The sequence below is a fragment of the Drosophila arizonae genome, chromosome 5, assembly GCF_054131065.1.
Source record: "Drosophila arizonae isolate 15081-1271.41 chromosome 5, UAZ_ARI_1.0, whole genome shotgun sequence".
Taxonomy (NCBI): domain Eukaryota; kingdom Metazoa; phylum Arthropoda; class Insecta; order Diptera; family Drosophilidae; genus Drosophila; species Drosophila arizonae.
In genome coordinates this window covers 16,019,417-16,031,813 of record NC_142925.1, presented here as the reverse complement: position 1 = coordinate 16,031,813, position 12,397 = coordinate 16,019,417, and the positions used below count along the sequence as shown (strand labels likewise).

The following is a 12,397-nucleotide window of genomic DNA, read 5'->3' as shown; positions in this document are numbered from 1 at the left end:
ATCTCATGTCTCATCCATATTACAAACATTATTAATTAATTGGTTCATTGAAATGTTAATTAACTATTTCGAAACATTATGCCAAAATTTATCCATATCCTTTCATCCATAAGTATGCATATGTAATTCTGTAAAAAAAAAAAACAGCTTTAAAATCAATTTAACGACTGTAATCCAATTTAATTTACATAACGTCTCGTAATCCCCTATAAATGAAAGAAGAAGAAAAAAACAAATCAGCTTGTTAAATATTTTTGTCAAATAAGCAAAATATAAATATCAGCTAAAGCTCAAATATCAGATGAACAACATAATTTTCATTCGCTGAGTGCACAAAATTCTATAATAAATATATTGCGGCTACGGACTGAGTCATGGGCATTCGAAATAAATCAGCGAAAAACAAGTGAAAATATTGCCGTCGGCTGTGATCGAATGCCCAATACCTGTTGATGATTCAAAAAATTAGCTATATTTATTGAGAATTTCATATTTTAGGATTTGCAATCATATTTTTCGGTTTCTAGTTTGATTATGAAATGTAAACCAAGTAGAGAACTTACTGATTATATGCGTTTAAAATATGCTATATAATAAACCTGTTGGATGCTGTGAAAGGTTTAAGGTTAAAAATATTTTAAAGTATTATGTGATTACCAAGCAAATTTCAAAATATTATAGGAAACCATATGTACATAGTCTATAAGTACAAGTAGGAATACCAGAAAACCAATATACTCATCTTCTACCTTATGAGCGAGCAAACAAATATGATTCAGGTGTTTTTTTTTTACCTTTTAATGATTGCATAATACTTTACATAATCAAAAATATATATTTATATGTAGCATATATGTATATATAATAACTGTATACAAGAAGGAGAATTTCGACGCATTTTCTACCATTAACTGTTTTTTGCTAATCATAACGCTTTGCACTACTTCGTTTCAGCACAAAAACCATAACCAAACATCAAGGCAAATGGTAAATTTTTGAAGCAGCTAATAAATAACAAAAATCCAAAAACAATCACAGCTATCTCGGTTATGAATTGATAAATATATATTAACATATTGTATATACATACAAGGATAGTTCATAGCTTGGATGGACTGTGAAAGCTTTCAAATATCCGTTGTATCTATACTATATAGAGTAGTTACCACTAACAAAATTCACACTTCACATTTGCACACATTCGAAAACTGGCTAAAACGCTTTCAACTAAACCGCTTACTCACGCCTCTTATAGATCAACAATAAATACATTTATATCTATATACATCATATCATACGATATATCTATAATCAATAATCGATGCATTTTACAGGTGCTTCACCTATGAGAACAACAATCGCAATAATACCACAGCGAGTCCAACGCCCGAGATGAAACTCGATATGGATATGGAGAGCATGATACTCAGTGGAACAGATGCAGGTCGTGGTTTGCCTGTAAGTAGAATTTTGTCTAAACTATATATATTGTACTATAACTCCCCTTATGCTCTATCTCTCTCTCTCTCTTTCTCTACAGTATCAACAATATTCGGCGAGCATCCTAGATGATCCAGAGTTAATAGCGGGCAAGCATCGCACATTGTTGACCTTCACCTCGTACATGACTTCGGTCATTGACTATGTACGTCCGTCGGATCTGAAGAAGGAGTTGAACGATAAGTTCCGTGAAAAGTTTCCAACCGTACAGCTGACCTTAAGTAAACTGAGGAGGTATTTTTGATTTGCCGAACTCTTTAATGAAAAGTTTAACTAACTCTATGTCATTCCACAGCATCAAGAGGGAGATGAGACGCATCAATAAACTGGATTCGCGCATCGATTTGGTCACCATATCGCAGGCCTATGTCTACTTCGAGAAGCTAATTCTAGCCAATCTGATAAATAAGAGCAATCGCAAGCTGTGTGCCGGCGCCTGTCTCCTGCTCAGCGCCAAGATGAACGATGTCAAGGGCGATGCTCTGAAGAGTTTGATTGAGAAGACGGAGAGTGTGTTTCGTTTGAATCGCAAGGAACTGATATCCTCGGAGTTCGCCGTGCTCGTGGCGCTCGAGTTCAGTTTGCATGTGCCAATGCATGAGATCTTGCCGCACTATCAACGCTTGCTCTACGAATCCTAGAGTTGGCCCACGCGCTGCGCCGAAGGTTATCTGACGGCGGCAGCGCAGGCGGCGGTTGCCCTGGCAGCGGCCACGACGCGACATCATTTGAGGCGCAAAGGCAGTCGCAAGTAGGCGGAGGAAGAAGAAGACGAAGAAGATGGATGATGTTGCATACTTTTGGGGCATGATTTTTGTACTTATTATATTGCATATTTTTGGAGGCGGGATTTTTATAAACTTACATTTTACGAGTATATGAGAAACAATAATTATTTAAGTATATATAGAATAAGTTTTGCTACGAGTTAAGTTCACACAATTGACAAAAATTAAAAAAAAAAAAAATACAAACGAAAAAAGCAAAAAAAAGATACAGAAAATATAGAAATTTACATATACATATATAATAACCTTCCTAACGAGACCTCTCCGGTAGTAGGCGCTTATATCTGTAGCTGTTAAGTGTTTTTCTTTTAGCAAGTTATTTTTTTTCTATGTTTTGTTATAGATCGAGTATAATAAACAAATAAATCTAAATAGAACTGACAACAAATTTGTATTACGAATGCGTCATATAATTTACATATGTAGCGATAGCGCGGCTTATCAAATTCAGCTGTCACAGCTGGTGGAGCTCTTGCAACCTGATAATATTATTCAAATTCAACCTGAATTGCTGCGGTTGTTTGACTCCACTCGGCACGGCATGGCTCGGCATGGCACCGCATAGCTCGATCTCTGCCTCTTGGCATTGCTGTTAGCCGCATCAGCAAAGCTAACTAATCCGCCCCAAACGGACAGAAGTCAGATGAGCTTTATTTGGTGCCGAAATATCCACGCAGCGCCACAATGGGGGGGCCTCACACCCATTTGCGTAAATCACCTGAGGCTCATCAATCAAAAATCAATAAATAATTTGCGATCGATTATTTGAGTGGGCAACAGGCGCCCAGCAGCCAGCGACAAGCGACGAAACCCTAAAAAGAGTTCTCCGTTCCGAGTCTATAAACAAATGCGGGCACCGATAACCGAAAAAATAATAAAATACTCACGTGCCCAGTTGGACTGGCTCGGGCCCCATATGCATTACATTGTTTGTTATTGTTGCTAACAGTTAACTCTGCTTTGGTATACCCTGTAAGAGCACGGACAGCAACGGGCATACCTCAAATGGCTGATGAAAGTAGTTGTTGGTTAATATAAAAATAAAACTAATGCCTATACAAATATTTGTTTGGATAAATCATAATAGGAAGAGCATTTAAAACAAGCAAAAGTAGCATACTGTACTGCACAAAGTACAGGGTGCACATGCAGCACATCTTGTTCACACATACACGCACATTTGAGAGCTGTCAGGGTAAGCAAAGAAAATGGTGTATTCTCAAAACTGCCGACTGCATCGGACCTCTCGCTCGATCACTCTGCGGCTTAAGGCTGTCAAGTGGCACAGCTTCTCAGAGAGCGCGAGAGAGTAAATGACCCGAGTAAATGCGAAGCAGACTGTCCGCTCAAATAAATGTCCTACCTGCTTTCATATGTATGTATGTGTGTACATATTTATGTTCTGTACGGTATGGGGTATAGGGCAGTGTTTAGTCGAGCAGCTGCAATCATTTTATATTTATTTATTTTGATAAGACATCTGTTGTTATTGTTGTAACTGTTTTGGGCAGCCAGCAAATGGGCACAGGTTGCTGCTGCACACTTGGCTATGCCATGTGTGCGTATCACAGTATGAATGTGAGTGTGCATGTGTTTGTCTCTCCCTCTCTTTCTCTGTCTTTCATTCTATATGTGGGCATTGCATTAGTGTGTTTAACGCGTTGCAATGTAATCAGCTTTTTGCTTTATCAGCATAGCCCGCTGACTGTACTAGATTAAAAAACAAATTATAATAAAACAGAAGAATAACAGAACAGACTAGCTCGCTCCATGGCTGTCTTATACGTACTATTTCAAATAATGTAATTGCCGTGACTACGAAATAATTTAATTCACTACTATGCGCAATTAGACGAATAGCCTGAAGAGCTCTCCGATGCACATAATTATATACATATGTACATACATACATATCCATGTATGTATATGAAGACACACACATATGTACCTACGGCGTTACGGTCCGAAATATATGTATGTATATACATATATACATATGTACATACATATTTATGTAAACCGCTGTTGCTTGCCACATGCTGTTGCATAATGGACATGCTTAAAACTAATTAACGCAAAAGCAACGCCGGAACCGAATCTGTTTACTCCCCCGCTCTACCTCTCGTTCTCTTACATTCTTGCGCTAACTATCTCGTTCTGGGACGCGCTCAATCTCTGTCTCTCTCTCTCTCTCTATCTCTATCTGCCTCTCCCTTTTCCACTCTCTCTGTATGCGTTCCCCTCTTCATTCGCTTGTGGTCGTTATTCTACTGCTCTGTTTGCCTGATATTCGCGTCTGCTGCTTGTCTAGGCCGTAGCAGAACGGCAGCAGCAAAAAAAAAAATTATTTATTACTCATTAGCACGCAAGACGGCAGCAGAGGCAGAGGCAGAGGCCGCGGCAACGGCAATGGCAGGCAACGCAGCGGCGTTGACGACTTTTGCCATCTTTAGCTCATTTATTAAGAATAAGCCCAAGCGGCACACGCCCAGCAAACACACACACACACACGTACACTCAGAACTTTTTCATTAAAATTTCGTTTTTATTATTTCGTCACTCATTAAGTTGGCCATTGCGCACTTTTGCGCCTCCCCCATTGACTTGTCTTTTATGGCTTTTGTTGCTGTACGTTAACTGTTTTAGTCGCATTGGCTCACTAGTTAACTTTTTTCCTGTTTTTCTGCCGCTGCCACTGAAGTTGCCCTGTGCCCTGGCCGAGCGCTCGACGCTGATTGGAAAGTTCTGTCTGCATTTTCAGCAGCGACGTCCGCCGGTGACGCGTTTCTTTCGCAGCAGCAGTGGCTGCTGCTGCTATGGTTGCTACTGCTGCTGCTACTACTGCTGCTTCTGCTGCTGCTGCTGCTACTGCTTGCTTCTGTTGCCTGTCTGCTGGCTGTGGTTTTCTGTGCGCCTGATACTGTGCGCCGAGTTAATTGGTTTGCAAACAAATTAACCAACGTGGGTGTGTACGTTTCCTAATTAGCAGCTTTTGTAATTAAATATGCCCGCAGCCACTCACACACAAACGCGCGCACACACACACGCACTCATGTGTACGGCCTGTGTACATGTGTGTGTGTACAATGGCATAACGGTTCATGTGACTGTAAGGCAGTGGCAGCGACTCGAGGGGGTCCGCATTCTAGCTAATGAATGAAGCAATCCCCCCTTAGAGCACGTCCCAGGCACGGTAAAAACGGGCACGCGGGGTGCGGTCAGACGATGTGGTAACAACGCTGACGTCCCGAATGAAAATGCATTTTAATTAGGGGTTTTTGTTGGCTTTTGTTTTTAGTACTTTTTTGTATGCTGATGGCTGCTACTGGCTGCTCGAAGTGCTGCGCTGCTTTGGCTTCGTTCATTAGTTGAATTGAGGCGTAGAGCTGTCAAGATGCGAAAAAGAAATGCGAAAAATAGCATTAGCTATAAACTTCAAATCAGTTTGTTTAGATAATAATATAATACTTATAATTAAAAATTTTAATAAAAATAAATTATTTAAAAATATTAATAATATATTAATAATAATAATATTTTTAATATATTTTTTTTTATTATTTTATTTTTAATATTAAAAAAAAATTTATTTATTATATTTGTTTATAACAAATACGGACAAATTAATAAAATTTGGCGTATTTTTAGTACAGCCTGGCAACCCTATGAATCTCAACGAATAAGCGCGCCCAATGGAACAGTGCAGAGAGTGGGAAGGTTTTGGTGGTCTTCAATGACATTGCACCATAGTTGAAGTGGCACTGCCAGTGCCGGTCTCTATAGCTCAGGTATATATATGTATACGTAGGTAGAACTGCCTGGGCATTGGAGGTGAATATAGTCCATGCCGGAGTCGCTGCCATTCATGCGATTGTTCTTTTTGTTGTTCAATTCAATTCAATTCAATTTCAGCAGCACCGAAAAGGGTCCAATTAAAAAACCACAACAATTAACGAGCCAAGTGAGTTAACTTGGCATAAATGGAATTTTAATTGGCAACATAAGAGCGGCAGTAGCAACAACAACTACCAGCAGCAGCAGCAGCAGCCAGTGAAAAGAGCCAAGAGCCAAGAGCAGGAACGGAGTGACTCCGACCGAGTGCCGATAAGTGAGTGCAGCAATCGGGTAGAAAGAGCGAAACAGAGAGAGGGAGAGAGAGTGGGTGAGTGAGTGAGTAGGTGAGTGAGTGAGTGGCACACAGAAAGGAGAAAGAGAGAGATGGGACGCTCGTTACGAGCCCGGGAGTAGTTAAGTAAATGAGCATTTTGTTTCACTAATGAACACTAATGAATGCCGGAGACAACACTTCGGTTAAGCTGTGTACGTGCGTACGTGTATGTGTGTGTGTGTGTGTGTGTGTGTGTGTCTGTGGATATGCATGTGTGTGTGTGTTTGTGTGTGCTGCCTTTGTGAGTTTGGGGTTTTGTGTTGTTAATTAATAAACACGAAAGCCGGGCCAGGCAAGGCCCATTGTGTATGTGTGTGTGTGTGTGCCCAGTTTTGAAGGGGTTAAAATAAGCAATTAGTTGGATTTTCAACTAGGCGCACAGCAAATGCAGAGCCGTCGAAACTGGCAACTGGTAACTGGCAACAGGCGCTGGCGCTGGCACGGACAGAGGCAGAAGAAGCAGCGCAGAGGCACAGGCAACTTTGGGAGGCAAGCCGACGCCGACGACATGAAAAACTTTCAAACTGTTGCCGACCAGCGTAGTCGACATCGCTTCTTCTAACGAGCAGCGGATAGAAATTGCTGCCGCTGCCGCCGTCTGCTGCTGTTGCTGCTGCTTGGCGGTCGGCGAGCGAGGGACGAACATTGTCGTCGCTGTGGCATGTTGTTGTAAGCCTGCCACGCATTGCCCCTAAGCCACCCACCCAGCAGCAGCAGCACCAGCAGCAGCAGCAGTTCGCGTGCCTCGCTGTGTGGGCGAGCGGATGCAAAAAGCTTTTTTGCGCTTGGCCCTTTGCGGTGTTTCTCTGCTTTCTGCTACGAGTTTTAATTAGTGTAACGGGTTTAACGTTACCTACGTGCGTGTGGCACTGAAACAACAGGTGGTCAATAAGGTATGATTTGTTAATGTGTGACGTGTTGCCTATAAACTTGCTACACTCTCCAATTAAATATCGATCAAATTGTGAACCGAATTGTGAACCAATCGGAACTAGTTGGGATTTGGAATTGACGTTAGATTGAACATGGAACTAGCTTAGATTATTATAATTATAAATTTTATTTACTTTATGTATCAAATTGATTGATACTATCAATCAAACTCTAAATTATAAATCAAAATTACTTAGCTAATATTTAAAAATTTCATCAATGGGCAACAATCCTTAGTCCGTAATCCTTAATTTATTTACAAATTATTTTATTATTATGATTTAAAAAAATTTTTTGTTATACTAATATAATGCTTTATTTAATTGAATCAATTAACAAATATCGTTAATCCAACTCATTAGAACAAGAATAAATAAAGTATCAAGAATATATACATATCAATTGTAGGAGCGTAGACACAAATTTATACAAATTCTTATTTTTTAAATATTTATTTGCAACTATTTAATTCTAAAAGCTAATTAGAAAGCTGCTTCAAGTCAAGTTTGACCAGCTTCTGAATTCATTATGAAATGCCACAAAAATGCTGTGCATTTGCCCCACTGTGCACAATTTGTTTTCTTGTTAAGCTGTTCGCTCTTATTTTCAATTACTTCCGAATCGTACATATGTATTTATATTCTAACAGCAAATTGATCAAGTTAACAACAATAAATAAATCTTTGCCATCGTCTATATAAGGAAATACAATTTTTATGACTTTATTTTATGCGACGTATGAATCAGTCAAATGCTGGCAATCAAGATTAAAAAGTCGATTAGAATAGGCAAATTAAAAATAGAAAACAAAATATGAGAAGAGCTAAGAGCGACTAGCAGATACCCTATGCCAAAGTAATGGACAGATGAGTGAAGATAGAAAGGGAGAGGATAGAGAGAAAGAAAGAGAAAGAGAGACAGAGTGAGATTGAGGGACTGAAAGCTAACCAGATAGAGAGACAAATGAAAGGTTATACAGATGGATGAATAGATTTACGGGCGGGCGGAGAAACGAACGAGCTGACGGATGGATGGTCAAAAGGAGAGACCAAAAAATAGATAGACAAAATAAAGGATAAAAGGATGGACAGACAGATGAAAAAATGGAGGGGCATACGAGCAGAAGAGCGAATCATCTGGATTATACATTGTATACATAGTAGCCTTTCTTCTACCCGTAATATACATCTACACAAATCAAGTATACCCTACATTCATATGAAATTTAGCGTATTTAGCTTGGCTTGCAGACAACTTGCGAAACCGTAAGCTCACCTATTAGGTAGCTGGGTGAGATGTAGCCTGTTTAATTTGTCGGCTTATATGGTAAAGCGAAAACGGCGAAAACAAAAAATCGTCTAGTACTGTTGTCATTGGCACTGCCTAAGCGATATGCAAAGCCGTGGAGGAGGCTGCCTCAGAGCTGAGACAGCGAACCCGTTTTGTCTACAGAAAGCAAACAAAACAAACGTCTGAGTGATATATGACGTCATTAGCTGAAATTAAGTGTGGGTTGAACAGCAACAACAACAAAACAGTCAACAATAATAATCATTTACAATTTGCCAAGGTATTGGCAACACACACACACTCTCACACACACACAAACACACCTGTGTGAAATCATATTTTAGAATATTGCTGGCGTCGCTTCAGTTCAATCGAATTTTGAAACGCGCCAAGTCGAGATCGAGCTGAGAAAAAATGCCGCTACGGAAGAAAGAGGAATATATACCCATTAAGTGTGAGGGCTGGAACGGGAAATTCGTGTATCCCGATGGAGCTGTGAATAATGTGTCCAAGATACGTCGCCAGAATCAGAACGTGACAAATACAAACAATTTCTATGGCTATAATACGGAACCGATTGTCCTGCCGACGGCTTGGGATGGCACCTTTGTGAAGAGCGGCGAGACACGCACTAAGCCTGAACGAAATCGTTCCGATGATCAGGACTATTTCGAATATAATACGGATCCGACCATATTGCCAACGACTTGGAGTGGTGAATTCGTCAACGATCCGAACGATGTGCGCATCAAGCCGGAGCGAAACTTCTCCGATCCGAGGGATTATGCCGAGGCCAATCGCTTCAAGTTGGTGCAGTGAGACGGGCAGGAGGAAATGGATATTGAAAGTGAATTGTGAATGTTTTGTATTGTACTAACAGAGCTTTTTATGAGATCTATTATCCTATCTGATCTTCACACTAATCACAATCTTGATAAATTTCATGTTCTCTTGAGTTTTGCATTGAAATTAACATAAGCGTTGTATTTGAGTTATTTATTTTTATTTTTAATAAAAAACAATTGTGAAATGACACAAAAATAAAAATGATTGTGGGTGTTATTATATGAATATGAAAGCTTCGTGATATTTCTGTAGCCTTTTAAGGTCGCAGCGAGTTCGACTAATGCAAATAGATCAAGTTGAAAAATACGTGTTTTTTATGAAATAGCTGTAGATTCGATATCAATTTCAATTTCCTATATGGTAAAGTGCAGTTTAAGGGCAACTTCCTTCTAGACTTTTCGTGTTACCACATGAATAAGCGGTAAATATTCATAGTAGTTTTACTCGCTCAAAATGTAAAAAGAGTATATTTGTTTAATAAACTTTTTGAATCGGATCGTTACTATACAAGTATGATATATGCAAGGGCAATAAAGTTATCCCTTTATTTTATTAGTACTCCTTGCTTAACTAAGAAGCAGTCTAAATTAATTAGTAATACCTTTTTCAGATAACAAAAAAATCTATATATGCAATATATGAGAAAATATATACTTTAATATATATATGTACATATTTATGTATATTTATTTATATATGTACATAAATCAATATATTTTATCTCTCAAAAATTGATCACTCAATAGTTTTGACTGTTTCTTAGTTATACGTAATTTTTTATTTTTTTTTTTTTCATTTAACAATGAATTGTACTGTCACATTTAATTTAAGCTTACTAATTGGCAAAACGTTGTATGCCTGATCAACTAAATCGATTATTGAGCAGGTGTGGCATAGCGCAAAGGTTAACAAAGTAAACTAACAATGATCCATTTTATAGATAGAGCAAAGTTTTTTTCTTTAAAAAAAGAAAAAAAAAAAACAAAAAAAAAAAACAATAAATTTAGATCACCAGTTACGAGAGTGTACCAGTACTCACAACTGTTTCACGTGCAATGGTCGACATAACACCCTACTCCATAGGGACAATACTCTTCGGACCGCTGCTGCCTCCGCAACAGCTATAGCTCCGACTCGTACTCCAGTTATGTCCAACGTCCAAACGTATCTGGCTGCCAACACACGAGGTGTCCTCCTCGGCACAGCGGTGATTAATATATGCCATTTCGGCGCAACTTATCCCGCCCGTGCTTTAGTCGACTCAGGGTCCGAAGCGACTTTCATTTCTGAGCGACTGTTCCGAAAAATCAAGTTGCCATTCAAGTCCGTGCATACTCAGGTCTCCGGCCTGAATCAAGCAGTGACAGCTGAGGCACACAAGGTATGCAACTTTGATATTGGCTCTCCGTTGAAGCCGAGAATGCGAATCAAGGCTTCTGCTCTCGTCGTGCCAAACATGGCTGGTAACATCCCTTCGTCCCCAGTTCCGCAACTCTTGTTAAACAAACTTCCGAAAGTTCAGCTAGCTGACCCCGAGTTTTACAAGAGTGCGGAAATTGATGTCCTGATAGGCGCGGATATCCTTCCGACTATCATTCAGGGAGGCTATCACCCTAATATTTGTGGGCCTCTTATAGGTCTGGAGACTATTTTCGGTTGGGTACTGACAGGCCCACTTTCACAGATGATACCAGGAACGGTCTCCTCCTTCACAACTCAAGTTTCTGTTTCGGAAGAGGCGAAACTTGAGTCTCTGCCAACCGTATCATCTGACGAAGCTCTTCCATTCCGAGCTCCCGACAGCACCACTCCGAAAGTGAGGGTCGGTTTCAATGCTCTCCGTCCAGCACTGAATGACAGCCTGAATAATATTCTTTGTTCAGGTCCATTATTCCAACCCGATCCTCGTCCTCCTTGTGCTGTCAAACTGACCTCCATGTTGTGTTCTAACGAGCAAGCAATTCAACCTCCAACTCATCCGATCTTCCAGATAAAGACGCCGTCATCCAAAAGCAGCAAGCCACGCGGTACCAATTCCTTCCAGTGCCGCGTGTGCCCAGGAACCCACGGACTCCGGAATTGCCAGCGTTTTCTGGGCCTTTCAGAGGAGAAACGGCTGAGTGCGGTACTTATGCATAAGTACTGCACGAACTGCTTGGCTCACGAGCACTCCGGGCAATCCTGCCGCAACAAGGGACGTTGCAAAACGTGTGGCCAGGATCACCACACGCTCCTGCATCTCCAGGGATCAGCACGTCACTCCGCCTCGGCTCTCAAAAAGGCGGTCACAGCTCCGCTGACGGCTTTGATCCGCACACCAAAGGGTCTCCAGCTTCAAACGCGACGTCCTAATTTGCAATCCTTGCAAGGGGGGGGAGTATGTTAATGCCAAATCTCATTAACAAGAATTGCTCCTCCCGCACCACACAATGTTATGTTATTAACAGCATTCTGTTAATAACATAACCCAGTTCTCCTACTGGTTCGCTGTACTGAGCGCCCTGCTGAGTACTTCCTCTCACACACTTGTCACTTGCCTATCCTGGCATACATATATATATTCACAATACTATACGAGCGACACAGCTCTAATCTACAAATAAAGACGAGGAAACTACAAGCCGGTCTTTTACTTATCGGCGACGCCACCACTTCAACATTTGGTCCTTCGACTTATCTTAATATGCCTTTAAAAATTAGAAAATAAAAAAAAAAGTATTCACATTTGACCCCGACGTGAATCGAACACGCAACCTTCTGATCTGGAGTCAGACGCGCTACCGTTGCGCCACGGAGTCATCAAATACGAGGCAGCAAATTGAATATTTTACTTCCATTGCCACATTTTAGATTTTCCAGATTTGTATAGCGT

At 40.3% G+C, this 12,397-nt stretch overlaps 2 protein-coding genes, 1 long non-coding RNA gene and 1 other non-coding gene across 5 annotated transcripts in view; 2 read left to right on the top strand and 2 right to left on the bottom strand.

The window, feature by feature from the left end:
• Positions 1-2,676, top strand: part of LOC108616118 (uncharacterized) — a 15,214-nt gene extending 12,538 nt beyond the window's left edge. The window contains exons 6-9 of one of the 2 annotated variants that reach the window (XM_018011089.2): positions 955-987; positions 1,335-1,458; positions 1,541-1,734; positions 1,796-2,676. In XM_018011089.2, coding sequence (XP_017866578.1) covers positions 955-987; positions 1,335-1,458; positions 1,541-1,734; positions 1,796-2,141 — 697 coding nt within the window. In that variant the 3' untranslated portion in view covers positions 2,142-2,676. The remainder of the gene's footprint in view (positions 1-954; positions 988-1,334; positions 1,459-1,540; positions 1,735-1,795) is intronic. The other variant, XM_018011091.2, reaches the window with a different exon arrangement.
• LOC149268568 (uncharacterized) lies at positions 2,362-12,397 on the bottom strand. Its single transcript, XR_016270213.1, has 2 exons — positions 10,565-12,397; positions 2,362-5,674 (listed from the first exon to the last, which is right to left on the bottom strand). It is a non-coding gene; the product is annotated as an uncharacterized LOC149268568 (long non-coding RNA).
• Positions 8,747-9,726, top strand: LOC108616128 (uncharacterized). Its single transcript, XM_018011100.2, has one exon. The coding sequence runs from the start codon at positions 9,094-9,096 to the stop codon at positions 9,496-9,498; it is 405 nt and encodes a 134-aa protein (XP_017866589.1). The 5' UTR covers positions 8,747-9,093; the 3' UTR covers positions 9,499-9,726.
• On the bottom strand, positions 12,252-12,323 carry TRNAW-CCA (transfer RNA tryptophan (anticodon CCA)). Its single transcript has one exon. It is a non-coding gene; the product is annotated as a tRNA-Trp (tRNA).